Here is a 14823-nt window from a genome sequence, read left to right as displayed (position 1 = left end):
ATCGCAACTGCAAGCTGTTCACAAACAGACACAACCCAGCATTCTCTTCAGTGTGAGAGTTTGCAAAGCTTTATGTGTGACTAGTTATTACGGGTGGAGCCATCATACAGAGTGTAACAGTAAAGAGAGAGAGGAGCATGGAGAATGAGCTATCCGGGTGAAATTTAGCTGGAAGCAGGAGGAAATTTAGTTGTGTTTGGAGCCTCTTACTATCGACAATGTTGGATTATTGCTAAACACTATTACAGCTTGTGAACATATGAATCCATCTCTTTTTCTAACCATGCAACGCACATGCATCTTTTGAGCCACGCATAGTTGCCCCTCCCCCAACTTACACTGTCAAACACACCACATAGGCAGACACACACCTTTTCTTTCTGCTCTGTTTGGAGCAAAAATTATGTGGTGGTGAAATCACCTCTGAGCTGCAGTGGTTACCAAGGTGATTGGATCCGTTTTTTTCTAATCAGGAATTGAAAAAAGAAAATAGGGGTGGGTTTCATGTCCTTGACTTCAGGGCATCAGGTTAAAACCTTGTATCCACACCGCCTCGTGCCTCATTTAAAATCATTGCAGGGAAACACAGAGGCTGCAGCTACCCCTGTGCTGTCAGTAAATGTTCCCAGTGCTGCAGTGCTGCAGTATTCTGCAGTGATTAGTTCAGTCGCTCTGTGACGCCTCAGCCAACTGCAGCATTTAGAGAATGGCCATGCACAATGTACATTATGCAGAAGTGAGTTTTGCAGTTGAACATTTAGTGAATAATGATGACAGCGTATGGGTGCCGGGTGTGCATGTGCCATACACAGATAAGGATAGGGAAGAGAGGCTCCAAAGACAGACAGAGTGTGTCCCAGCTGCACTTACAGATCTTTGATCTTATCAAATGTGGGCAGTCAGACAGTCTGAGGGGGAAGAGGAAAGGAAAGGCGTCCTGTAGACATCATAAGAAGAAAGAAAGACAGAGTTCCCATGAGGAATTTGTCTTTCTCCACGCTAAGTTAATTCTGTGGGGCTTGTGATCACTCACAAGAATGATTGTGAAGCACCACAAAAAAAAAACGAAAAAAAAACACCCCAGGCAAAAGTGAGAATAGACATGCACAGGTGCTGCTAGAGAGAGACAAGTGAGGGAGAACAGGATGAGAGAAACAGGCGAGACAGAAGAAGAAGAAGAAGAAGAAGAGGAGGAGGAGGAGGAAGGGGGAGGGTAGGAGGAGACTTGACTGGCTGCAAAGGGAAAAAGGAGTCGGAGAGCAATTCCAAAACAGCTGTCCGGCAGACGTCCCAGTCGACAGGAGTGCAGCCCCCGAGGCAGAGACAGAAGGCAGGACAGTGTCAGCAAGCCACGGGAGCGGCACATCAGCCGCAGAGCACACACATAGAAAAACACACATTTCATCCTGGAGCTGCAGTGTTCAGGAGGACACCAGCCATATCTGGAAAAAATCAGCATTTCTTCTAACGCAACATCTGAGGTGAGTGAGGACTGCCTTATTGCACACAATGATGGCGTGATGTGAATGAACAGGAAGGGTGATGGTGGCAGATATATACTTCTTGCTGTCATGTATGTACAGAGGTTTTTCGACAGTCTCAATGAACATATGCAGCAGAACGAGATGACTGGTGATTGTATGAGACAGTGAATTTTTAAAACATGCACAGTAAGTTAAGCTTTTATGGACATGTTTATCTGGCTCTCATACATGTTACACAAGAATTTAGCAACACTGAGGTCCTCCCTGCTTTCCAAGAGAGACCTTTTTAATTCCAGCTACGTGCTCAAAGCATTTTCCTCTGAACTGTTCATCTCTTGAGAGTTGTAGATTTTAAGAAGGTTTTTAAGGTTACACTGGTAGAAAATATGTCTTTTTTGTGTTGACATTCTCTCCATGTTTCATATGCTTCAGTTCAGTTTCCTGCTTGTATCTGCCAAGGATAACTCTGGCAAGTGCTGTCCATGCTTGCGGGTGGCACAAGGGGAGCAAGAAAGAAAGACAGAACAAATACTCCACCCTGCTATTCACTCTTGTCCCAGCACCGCCACCCAGCCCCTTGAAAGTAAGGTCTTTGCCTATAATTGAGGTTTTTTTCATGTAGCAAACCCTATTCTGTAAGGCTACCATTAGCCTCTGTGGTATGTGCTTTTTATAACAACCCCAAAAAGGGGGTCTTTCTGCTATGCGAAGGCGTGACAGAAGTCAAGGTCATAGTCATATCTCATTGGTAACTTTAAACTTCCATGAATTTGTTTTTTAATGACATTAGGGGAAATTTGAGACTGTCTCCAACATTTGACAATGTTGATCAAACATAGAAGAAAAATGCAGAATAGCATGCTCCTCAGCCCAGTAGGCCTGTCATGAGAGGGATATTTAGGGGGATGCATGGTTTCTATTTTGAAGAAAAGGGAAGTCAAATACAGGTCATATTCTGAACAGCTGCTGCCCTGACTTTGGAGCGCATGGGTTAACAGCAAACTGTAAAGCATCATCAAACCGCTGTATTTATTTAGCCTACAGTAAGATTACACTGCCTCTCAAAATATTCTGGCCTAATCATATCACATAACACTTGTAGGTGTCCAGGAATACCCAGACAAGTCACGAGCCATTAGTTTAATTACCAGATACCGATCCTATATTTATCTTTCCCTACACTCTAACCATCATCACCTTGCTCCCATTGCTCATATCTTCTCCTCCAATCACCAAGTGATGAGGCAAAGCTTCACTTTTGAAGAGACTGGAGTGGTTCCAGATCACTTCATGCCCAGACAGATAGTTGCTGCTGACCCAATGACACAGTGGTTTTCTCCTGCAGCTCCCACTATGATCGAATGGCTGCTCAGGCAAGCAATTCTAAAGAGGAAGCTGCCATCAGACTCCCCCTTCCCAAGAGGTGTAAATTAAAACCAGGGACTGTATTCTGCGATGGCGGCACCACTAGGATGGGACCTCTCAGGGTGTTTCACGCTACCTCTTGTTCTATTTGTTCCAAAAGTAAGGTGCAAATCTGGCCTTGGCTTTGAGATATGTTAGAATACACCTGTTCAGCTATTAACAGCCTGCAGGGACACTCCTGGATTCGCTGGGTCAGCAGGCCAAAAGGATCCATCCCAGAGAATCCATGGATGTTCAGATTGATTTATTGTCTTCTCAGCCAAAATAAACTTTATTGAAAGTTTAATTCAGTTACCCAATAACTGATCCTCATGCGGCAACAAAGCATGGTTAGGACATAAAAGACCTACCTAATATTTTTTCCTCATAGTTTGGTGTTGTCTTTGGAATTTCATTTATGTTTGCTATTTAAGTCAAACTGGCCCTCCTGCAGGACATGATTCACACCATCAGCTGACTTCTCATGGTGGAGTCCTTGTGTAGGATACACAGCACGTGCCTTCCTGTGAGAGCTGAAAGGCTTTCCTCTAAAGATTATCCATTCTTATCAATTCCAGCCAACAATGATCTCCTCTTTCCCCAAACAGAACCAGGACCACAGACCAAGCAGCTGTTTTAAATTTAATCAAGAGTGACCAATAATCAATAAATATTCTTGAGAGGAACTGTTTTCACCAAGCAGTGCAGCCTTAGCCATCTGTTAACAAAGTTAAAGCGTCAACGTTAATACAGATATGGATATGCTGTTCACTCTGAGCTCATTGGAAGAAGCTTTTGGCTCAGTTCTGCATTTTTTTCACTTTCTATCCAAGCCCCAATTTCCCACTGCAGTGAGCATCAGCTGTGAAGGTCAGGGGAGATGCTAAAAAGCAAATAGAAGGAAGATGAGTATATATGCATCCTCTTTTGATCAAAAACTGCTGAACCCCCCCTTCACAATCCATCTGGCTTTATTCTCTCCTTCACTGTTGGCAAACAAACACGTTCTCCTTAACACACAGGGGGAGCCTTCAAAACTGCTATCTCAGGCACCTCGCACTCACACCAGCCCTCTAGAAGAGTTGCCATTCGACACACTCAAACATATCCTGCTTGCCTGACTGTGTCACAGTTATATATAGTCCTGCAGCGTCCACTGCTTGACAGGTTTATTTGTGTTTTAATGGCCTCATCTAAAGTAAGATTTCACCTCATATGGCACATGTTATGCTGTTTACCAAAACTGTAGCTTTAAGAAGACAGATGTCAATGCTGCAGTTGTTCGTCAAGCAGGTTAGAGACACATTTTGCTAAATAAAAAAGGTGATTTCCTAGCCCTCTGTAAAGATTAAAATGCCCTGCAAGTGTCTGTCTCTCAGGCAACACATTCATGTAGGTACTGAATGAGCATGGTCTTCTGAAAATGTACCTGATAAGGGTAGTGCAGGGTGTCTGCAGCGGCCGGTTGCAACAGGAATGTGGATGTTTTCTTAGTGAAACCTTTCTTATATTTCGCTGAGGGGGTGCGGACTTCACTGCCCAGGCATTCTGTCAGACGGTCACTGCTGACAGACCCCCATAAGTAAATATGTCTATAAATGGGCAAGCTCTCTTCTCACTCGTGCAATCCCCCCCACCCCCTTGACCACCATTTCAAATATACACACACACATGCTATCGTCTCTCCTCCACCAGTGTTTTGCCTTTTTCATTGGTCGCTATGTCATTTTAACGGTCAACCTGATTCTCTTCCTCTTTTTAGTGAGTTTATCCTCCACTAAGCTCCCTGCCAACATGGTGATGTTGTTGGGTTTTGTGATGGAAAAGCTCTGTAAAGGCAACATGCCATTGGGCACCTTTTATCAAATCCAAATCCCTTTAATTATGTTTACCCATCCTGAAGTATTGAGCAACTTGGCTAGTATCTCTGCACTCACCAAAGTTCGTGGTGACCTCTGCTCTTCAAAGCAAAGACCAATTCACAATTTCCACCAACTTCTGTCTTAAGATCCACTTGCTCTATAATCCGTCCTTCTAAACCCTGTAAACCCAATTCCTTAACTATCCCTTCCACCCACCCAAACTGGTCTACTGCTTTCTATCTCTGTGCGTGTGTGAGCAGTAGCTTGTTCCTAAAGTAGGCTGCCCGACTCTGATCCTTCTAAAGTCTCCCCCCTTTGCTTCTCCTCTCCCAATCTGCACTCCAGCTGTTCCACATTAGCACATCCAGAGTCATGGAGGCCAAAGGAGGCTCATGTGTAGAAATGTGAATAGAGAAGCAAAAAGCCTTAGACTTGGCCTCATCCGCCCTCCTTTTTTTTTTCTTGTCAAATGGAAGATGAGGATGTTTCTTTCTTTTTTGTTTCATTTTTTGAACAGCAAGCTCCACAGTTTCTTTCTAGCGTGTGTCTTGGTGGCCAGTTTTTTAATTAATTTATATTTTTTTATGATGGCAGGACTGACGTTTTCTATCTGTGGTGGCTATGTTTTGGAAAAATACTAATATGTTCTTCATTTGTCTCTGGTTTCAGGAAATTGCCCATTTCACTTATCTACATTGCTGAACATCACTGCCTGTACTTGGGGAGATATTTCCAGATCAATGCCACAACTTTGGCTGAAGTCCTGTTTGGATGGTGTGTTTCTGAGAATGTAACTGAAGCTCCACCTCTCTGGAGAATTGTAATATCCAGTTTGAGCAGAAAATTTTTCACTTTCCCATACTGCACGTCTGAGAACTCTTCCACAGAAACAGCCATGCCAGCAAAAGCGCCAATATACCTGAAACCAACCAACAGTAAGAAAGGAAAGAAATGTCGCCTAAGAGATATTTTGTCCCCCGACATGATCAGTCCACCGCTGGGAGACTTTCGCCACACTATCCACATCGGGAGGGGTGGGGAGAGAGATGCCTTTGGAGACATGTCTTTCCTTCAGGGGAAGTACGAGCTTCTACCAGGAAAGCGAGACATCCACCCTCAGTATGGCATCCAAAGTGAGTTTCTGCGAGCAAACAGCACAGGTGATGCTTCCTATGCTGAGACTCCCTCTCCTGTACTCAAAAATGCGATCTCACTCCCAACTATCGGTGGCTGTCAGGCCCTCACCCTTCCACTCATGTCCACCACTGTTTTCTCCATGCCACCAGAGCCTCTAGAAGACATAATGGGACCTGCATCTTCCATGAAAGCTCAGAGTGCTGAAGAGGTCGAGATCCTGCAAATGGATGCTCTGTTGCGTTCCATGGATGTCTTCAGTAGCGAGCCCTCATCTCCCTTCACAGACATCCAGTCCAAACCCGACGTGCTTTTAGATTTGCTGGAAAACACAAATAAGCCCAAGCCCACCAAGGCAGTCGGAAAAGCTAATAAATTGAACAAGAGTGAAAGCAAATTTGACAAGCCAACATCCTATTATATCAGTGCCCACACCAATAGCATCTATAAAGCTAATGGAAGTCTCAATAGCAACACGAGCAGCGAAAGCTTTGACAGCTACAGTGGCAAAGGAGATTTCCAGAGCAAGATCTACAATGGGAATTTGAACGGCAATGGTAACTGCAACAGTTATGGACACTTTACTGACATTACTCTGGGTTTTAAGCAGGAACTCTCCAAACACAACGGAGAGTGGGTGGACAGGGACAGCGGGGTGGAGGAGGGCCGCATTTGTGATTTTGAGTTTGAGCTTTCCAAAGAGAAGAGCATGTCACAGGATTCCCTTGGCCAGATCACGGGGTCATTCCTCTCCCTCGAACTTGATCTGGGTCCATCCATCCTGGATGATGTGCTCAACATTATGGATAAACCCGCAGCAAAGAGCAGGCCTTAAGCTGTGCTGAGAACCACAAGAGGAGAAAGGGATTTATTAAAATATTGTCAAGGAGGGAGGAAAGACTCAAAAAGTAATCAAAATGGTGTCTGGTTATATCATTGAGATGAAAAATCAGCTACAATAGACAAAGCTGCTTACGTTTTTATTGTCAAAACTTATAACTATTCTAGCTTCTATGGAGTGATGATGATTTTTCTTTGTTTTGTTTCTCAAGTCAGCAGCATGTTTAAAGTGCATGAAAATTTAGTTACAGCTAAAACACAGCCATGGTGCCTTTGATTTTCCATTACTGTACAAATGCTATGCTACATCTGCATTCTTCTGTTAACCTTCACTGTATAAACAGAATAACTTTTGCTGTTTTGTTCTTTAGCTTTATTGTTTTTTTTTCACAGTTTTAAAAGTCAGACTGTTGACAGATTGCATTTTGTGAGTTTCAGTGTGTTTAACAAAGCACTTTTTTGTTTGTCACATGGTTCATTGAAAGCGGACCACTATGCATATTTGTGTTTTTATAGTTATAACACAAATAAATTCATTTTTCTTAATGTGACTCTGTTGTTTTTTGGAGGTAATGAACATATAGCAGGAATGATAAATGTTTCCCAAACTTATTCAAATTCAAGATAGGCTCAAAATCAGAGTAAAACTTACAAAAAACAAGACACATATTAAATAGAAAGAGCTATAGATTGACAGAAAGAAAGATAGAATGTATTTATTCTCTTGCCTCTGGCATTCCTCACATTCTGCCTCACTGCCCTGCTGTGGGAGCATCGGTGGGCCTTCATCTGCCCAGTCAGGCGCCTGCTCCATTTGTTTGCATGTGCATGGGACAGGCAGAGGAGGGGTCTTCGAAATTCCTTGCATTCCAGCCACTGAGCACAAGTGTCCGGGACCGGACATAAATCAGCTGTTTCAAGTGAGGAGGAAGGGCTTTGGACTAGAGCCACACTATCCATCAGCTAGAGTGTATAGAGAAACTAGGCCATAAAACACACTTACAAACCGACAGTAAACTTTGTTCAATGGTGGACAATAGATGGGTCCTGTGTAATTACAATAAATATATGTTGACCCTGCCATGTAAAGACAGAAACATAACAGAGCTGTACAGCAGCACCCATGCTGTGCACACAGCCTTTCAAACTCAACCACCCCTCTGCAGTGGGGTCCAAACTTGATCCTCTGTTTTGAAAATCCCTTTCAATGTAAACATGAAAAAAAGTCAGAGCAAGACCCTTAAACATGCTTGGGAAAGGCTTGCTCTAACACTCTCATATGGCTTTCATGTTTATTTAGAGAAAACAACGCCATTACTATAGTTTAGCAAACTAATTTCACACGCAAATAATTTTTCTGAATCCAATTTCACTTCTAACATATAGCGAGGAAAATGTGGCAAACCTCTCTAAATCTCTCAAAGGGCCCCAGTATGTCCGTAAACAACCACGACTGGCCCAACCGAGACATCTGAAGACGCTGCGAAACCAGATGTCAGAGCAGACATGATCATTTCCCCAAACAAGAAAACCCATGCTATGGCAAATGCCCCAACAGTGGAAAATCCCAGCTAAAGAGTTTGCATTTGCTGAGCTGAAGCAGACAACTTCTGAACATGAGTAATGAAAACCCTCCCTGTCAAGGTAATTACTATGCTTATACCTGCAATGGTCCATCACTGACTTGATGACAGGCCTAATTTTTGACAAGCATGGACCCCAAGCAAATTCCCTTTGGTTTACAAAAGAACTCCACAACCACAGCAGTGTAGCATGTTGTGTAACATGCTAGAAATATTTCTGTAGCCATGCCAAAGCTCTCTGACACAAAATGCCAGGAAATACCAGTATTTTATTAAATCCAAAACAAATACTTGACACATGTTAGACATTGAGGAATGTTCATCACTGTGGGGTCAGCAATCTAAATGAAATACAGGATAAATAAAGTTGCTTTTGTTTGAGAAATCAACTGGCATTCTGCCTTCAAAGATGTAGGGGTTTGTCTTAAGTAAGATGGATGTTTCTGTTCTTTCAGAGTTGAGATAATAAATCACTCCAGCTAGATTTGAATTACACTGCTCCATCAGTGTTTCAGACTCTTGTTTTGTCTCTGGCTTTAGTGTTCTCTATGAGCCTGAGGGCAGATGAGAAAATACCAAAAACTGAAGGTCAGAATAGACTTAGTCAACTGTGTTTTAGTTTAAGAAAAAGAAAAAGAAAACAAGGCCAAGGTGGAAGTGCAGCCTGGAGTAACTTTGACTCCAATTGCTTCTGAGATTTTATGTTAGCAACCAAGCAGCTCATTGTGTGACACCCACAGATTCAGAACAATATTGTACTTGTTTTGCCAGCAGGCAACAGCTCAGTTCAGTCAGACCATCTGTTTCTGGGATCATTTGAATCTCTTGAAGGATAAGTGAATTGCAAACGTGATGGTAATTTTGTACAACATTGAAGAAATGTATGTTCTGCTATATTTTCTGTTCAATTGAATGGCTGTTACTGAAAACCTGGCACAACCTGTCAAATTGCTGGCATTAACGGAGAGAGGGAGGTGACATGGGTGTTTCCATACATGCTGCCTTGTAATTTCCCAACAAGTTGCTGGCTTGATACAGACAGAAAGAGACTAATTGCTCAATTTTGCCTCATTGATTTGTGCGCTTTCTTCCAAACAAAAGACAAGGAATAAAAGATGTTCATTTTTATATCGATGATCATGTTATGGCCTAAGCATCTCCTAAACAAAATTCCGGCACACAAAATTCCAGAAAGACACAAAGTTCAAAACATCTGTTTTGACATTACAACCCAACCATTCAGGAATATTCCTGACTCATTCTCCAACCACATGTAAAAATTGCAAAATACTTACCTTGGTCTACAATTCAAAGCCCTAGGGCTGGGATATAATTGCTGTGTACGCAAGCATACATAACAACATTCAGCAACGTCTCTGCTGCAAACAACGAAAGCATACTTCGGCCAAAATGTTCAACACTGGATGTCACAGCTAGGAGGCAGTACACAGCACTAGGAATTTGAACTAGTAAAAGGTCACTCCACCAGTAGCCTTGTGTTTCCGCAACATTTCCAAAAACAGCAGTTTACCAATCTATTGCTAACTGCAACAGTAGTTTTTAACAATGGCTGAGAAGTGCTCTTCAAAACAATCCGCTATTGTTTTTACCTCTGACCTTCTGGTCATACCCTTGTGTTCAAACGTTCAAGTCTATATTGCACCTCTTGAATGAGACATGTTACTTTGCGTCAACAGCATCGGCCCATGTGCCAAAGGTACACTGAGAACAATTGGGCGTCACGACGCATACGCAGACTCGTTGCAAGCAGCAGACCACACAGTTTCACAGAAATTCAGGAAGCCATTCAACTAAAATTGGCCACATTTGTTGTTTTTCTTCATCCTATCAAATATGTCTCAAAATAGTGTCTGCCGATAGTAGTATCTGTATGTCAAGCAGTGGTTATTATTAAGGGGGTGAGGTTGCATTTGCTGACTGTATGTTTCACAACGTGCTGGTGTTGTGGTTATGATTGTTCACGTTTTTCTCAGTTGTCTTCATGTGAGTGCTCTTGATGATTCTCTGCTTTGTTTCTTTACAGAGGCTAGAACATTCCTTTGTTTAGTTTGTTTATACATGTAGCAGCTGGTAGTTTGTGTTTTTAGGCCTGGGATATTCTTGCTGCTGGCAAGCTTGTCTTCTGTAGTTATTCATTAAACTCATTTGAATGAATAGTTATAATTTTCTGTTTATCTGTTCGGAGGGTAATATTGCATGGTGCATTTTGTTTATTCCCATTTTTACCATTTACATGCAATTGTTGTCATAACCACTTTTGTTTTGAAATTTGGAATATAATTATTGATGTTATCCGCCTGCATGAATATACACTTCAAGAACACATTTTGGGGAGTTGGACAGACTAACACAGTAGCAAGTTTTTCTTTACTCTCATACCTTTACCGATAAAGATTAATACAGATACCCAGGCAACAAAAGACAGCGACAGGCAATCCAGGTCGGTGAAACCCAACACACGGGAGGTGACAGCAGCCACAGCTAAGTCAGGGGCACACAGCTCCAGTCCTTGAGGGCCAGAAAATGTTTGTACAGAATTATGTCTACATGTTATAAAACAGCTAGAGAGTTACAAAAATCTAAATGATTATGATCCGCTTATTTTCACATGCATGTGTTCCAACTCCTGTCACATACTGTGAGTGCTGCCCGGCAGACTGGAGAAATGTTAACATCTCACTTTTGACATGGTTTGTGATATTAATATATAATCGACAAGTGGGGAAATGTAGATATTATATTGTATCTGCTGAGATGGGCTGCTTCCTTTGCGGCACATGCATCTGGGGATAGATTCCTGAGCTAAGGTGAAGCCGTCACTTCACAGATGAATAAGCTTGGGCCCAGAAGCAATCAGAGCCAAAATACACAGTTAAGACCCAGCAAAACTTTCCACCCTACCTCCAAAACAGAGACATATAATGTGCATACTGTCTTTCACATAGCCAATGAAGGAGCCCCTCATTGCTGCACTTGGGCTGCTTTAGGTGGATGAGAGGGAAAACTTTAATAAGAGGTTTCCCTGCTCACTGGGCCTTGATGGAGACAGCAGAGACGTGAGCTGCAGGATAAAGCTCCTCTTGTCTTCACCTGCTGTAAATATTCAAAAGAGCCCAAACACAGAGCTATAGTGTGTTTCATCCACCTGTGGTGTTTGCAAAAAGACATAAGTGCTAACTATTTATACTGCTTGCTTGTGAGATGTCATTTATTACTGACATGTTCTGTACATTTTGCAACTTTAAACACCATGACCATAATAATTAGGGTCTTAGTAGTCACATTTTTTGGGAATATTCACTTTGGAATACTGAGCAAAAAATTAAGATTCATCTGTTCTGTATATCTGCTGATTTAGCAGCACTGAGCCACAGCTCACTTTGAAAAGACAACAACAGGAGAGCGCAGAGAAAGCTTTTTCTCAGGCTCAGATGAATATACGCCTGAGCAGGGTTTGATGTAGAGCAGATATGAACAAACTCACATGTGGTTTGGTCTGGCAGGCAGGGAATACCTCAGGTTCACTGTTAGTGTTGTTTGGCTGACAGTAACCATAGTGAGTTGAGTTTGTACCTTCGGCACGTGAGGGCTGAGCTGAAAAGGAAGCCAGAGTTGGACAAGAGTTAAACAGAGCATGTGTCACCTTAGAGGCACCAGCATTCCTGTCTGATAAAAACCAGGCCTGTTTCATCACAATGCAAGCTATGTGGAGCCAAGCTGAGACTACTGCTTAATTAATTATTTTTTATTTTAATTTCAATTAATCAAAAGATTGAGAATTTAAGGTTCATAAATTGTTTGAAGAAAAATAAATGAAGTCTCACATTAAGGACAGTTTAAAGAAATATGTTGTATAATGGTGATCAATCAGTCCAGAGCTGTGGGGGACATAAAGGCTCTACAACAGTAAGCACTTGATCATTGGAAAGGACAGATTTTACGTTGGTTTCCAACACTTCTCTGCACCAGCTTTCGCTTGCTCATGAGCCTTACCAGATTTATAAACAGAGCTATCCTCTTAGATCCTGAGATTTGTCTCCTTGTGCAGGCAAACTTGAAACTAGGTCAGTGTCCAAGGATATTTCAGTGACAAAGGCCTTGCTGTTTCAAGAACATAAAATATACAGAATTCTGAAAGATTTTCAGGATAAAATGATGAATGTCTGAAAAAACAAGTACAATGTATTTGTAAGACTATAGCAACTCTTTATTTATTTCTATTCTTTCTTTTTTTCCAGCAACTGCTAATTGATTACATGGAAATATTTCCTCCAGTGAAGGAAAGCTACACTGTTTGAATGAATGAATGAAAAGTTCTTTATTAATCCCCAAAGGGAAATTCAGTATTGTAGTAGATAATTAACTAGAGAAGATCTTGTTCCAGAGGCTGCTGGAGGAATGATCTTCTGTATCTTTCAGTCTTAAAGCGTCTTGAGCTGAAATACAGTCTTGAGCTTAATGACAAATGAGGCTTTGAGACACTGGACTGCACAAACTCCTGGCTTGCCTTTAAAAATTCACAAATTGATCCAATTCCCACTCCCAATAAAGCATGAATTATTTATATTTTTTCTCTGAAAAGCACCTGAGCCCTCACAATTATGCACTGTGTGCTCACTGTATCTGAGTTCTCTTTCTATAGCTGCACAGGGAAATATGAAACTTCTAAGATCACTCGTGTTTATATTTTGTCCCATTTTAAATGGCCTGCTCCTAGATGAGGGTAGCAACTGCCTTTTGGGGGGGGGCTCTTCTTTGGAAAAGTCTATATTCACACATAGGAGGTATTTATATATTTGCTCTTTGATACATTTCCTTCAGACAGCCCTCTTGGAATTCCTTCAATGCTCTGCAGAGGGACGAGTCTGGGAGGGGAAAGGTCTTAGGGTATCTCTGCTTTTAGATGTGGGTGACATCATTTACCAACTTTTCATCTGACAGGTCTGCAACATCCCTGTTACCTTTTGGGATTAGATCTTCAGTTTAGGTCACAAAGTTGGTGTTAGCTGGGGGATAAAGATAGCCTACAAATAGCTGAGGATGTTCACAAGATTTATCTTCACTCATCGTGTTATATTTGGTTTTTTTTTTAGCCTCATCAAGACATGGTTTTTCAGCCACATGTCCACAACCTCTGCTTCTAAAAAAGGTAAGAGAGGATCACAGGGAGGTATTATATGCTGGTTGTCAAAATTAGATTTGCAAACATACAAAATCATAACATGTTTACTGGGTTATTAGTTGTGATTCTTCTTATCTAAAGCAGTCAGATGTGGTGTTTCTTCAATATTAGAGCCTGTAGTTTTATGGCTTTTGGGACTTTTCGTGCATCACGTAAACAAATTTCCAAATTTGAAAACATGCTGTTGAAAATAAGAGTCCTGAGACTGGAGCCAGGGTCCTTTAAATGCAGCCCCCAATGCTGTGGAAACCTCATATCAGGTTTATGTTTTACACTTCAGTTACAGCTTATGTAGAATGTAGAAGATATATTTGTGCAGCTGTGAACTAATGTTTCCAAAAATGTCACAGTTTGTATTTCTAATTTCAAATTTTGTTACCCCAAAAAGGAAATCAGCAAGAAAAATTCAGGTTTGTAAATGTGTACGAAAGGATTATGCTTCTTTTCTTTTCTTTTTTTTTTTATCAAAAAAGAAAAATAGAAGTTCTTTTGTGAACATCTTTTCGCTGATACAGAGAAAGGAACTGTGTGCAAGAGTTTGAAGTTGCAAATGTAGATATTTGACCCTGTGTTTACACTTCTATCTAACTGGATGATGACAAATGAAACTGTCCAATCAGAGAGCTGACAGATTCCTGTGTCTGCATTGCTGCAGGCTCTTAAAGTGGAAAAGATATATTTTAAAGATTGCAGATTCACTCAAAATGAATGTAAGAAACCGATATTTCTTAGTTTGTGACTTGAGCAGCAGCTTCTGTGGACTCCACTGAACAAACCACAACTTTTGCTTTCACCTGGCCATAATTGGCAACCCTTATTGATCGCTAATATTGTTGGCCTACCTGCTAGTTTTCTTCCAGCTGGCCTCTATACGCCACAGTAAATATTGAATGGCGATTTGACTCCAGCGCTGTGAAGTTTAACTCTATCCATGACAGCATCTTTTGCAGATGAAACAATTGGGGAGATAAAGAGGTGACTGTCAAAGCATGCAATCATTTCCTGAACTATGACACATCTGTCAACCAAGGAGGCCAACAGACCCCTATCAGCAGCACTTGTTTTGGAATAAGCTGGAGAGAAACATGGTGAACATCCTAATGCAGCAGCTGCTACCACAGAATTCATGTGCTATTGGCCAGTTAGAGAAGTGACCAGCAATACCAGCAGTGGAGGCAAAAGTTGTGGCTTGCAGAGATTGTGAGACTGCAGCACTGTCTACTCGAATAATGTTGGTTTATCACATTCACTTTGCAGCTTAAGGCTCACACTAAATCTTGTTGTTTTGTCTAATAGTTTATTTTGTCACAGAG

General features: G+C 41.6%; 1 protein-coding gene across 1 annotated transcript; it reads left to right on the top strand.

Annotated features, from left to right (window-relative positions):
• The first annotated feature begins 1259 nt into the window (after positions 1-1259).
• Positions 1260-7264, top strand: cdc42ep3 (CDC42 effector protein (Rho GTPase binding) 3). The gene is made up of 3 exons (XM_079249149.1): positions 1260-1481; positions 1917-2067; positions 5420-7264. Exon 3 carries the CDS (start codon positions 5646-5648, stop codon positions 6717-6719), a length of 1074 nt encoding a protein of 357 aa, XP_079105275.1. The 5' UTR covers positions 1260-1481; positions 1917-2067; positions 5420-5645; the 3' UTR covers positions 6720-7264.
• The last annotated feature ends 7559 nt before the right edge of the window (positions 7265-14823 follow it).

Source organism: Telmatherina bonti (assembly GCF_933228915.1).
Source record: "Telmatherina bonti genome assembly, chromosome: 11".
Lineage (NCBI taxonomy): Eukaryota > Metazoa > Chordata > Actinopteri > Atheriniformes > Telmatherinidae > Telmatherina > Telmatherina bonti.
This window is presented reverse-complemented; position numbering and strand designations above follow the sequence as displayed.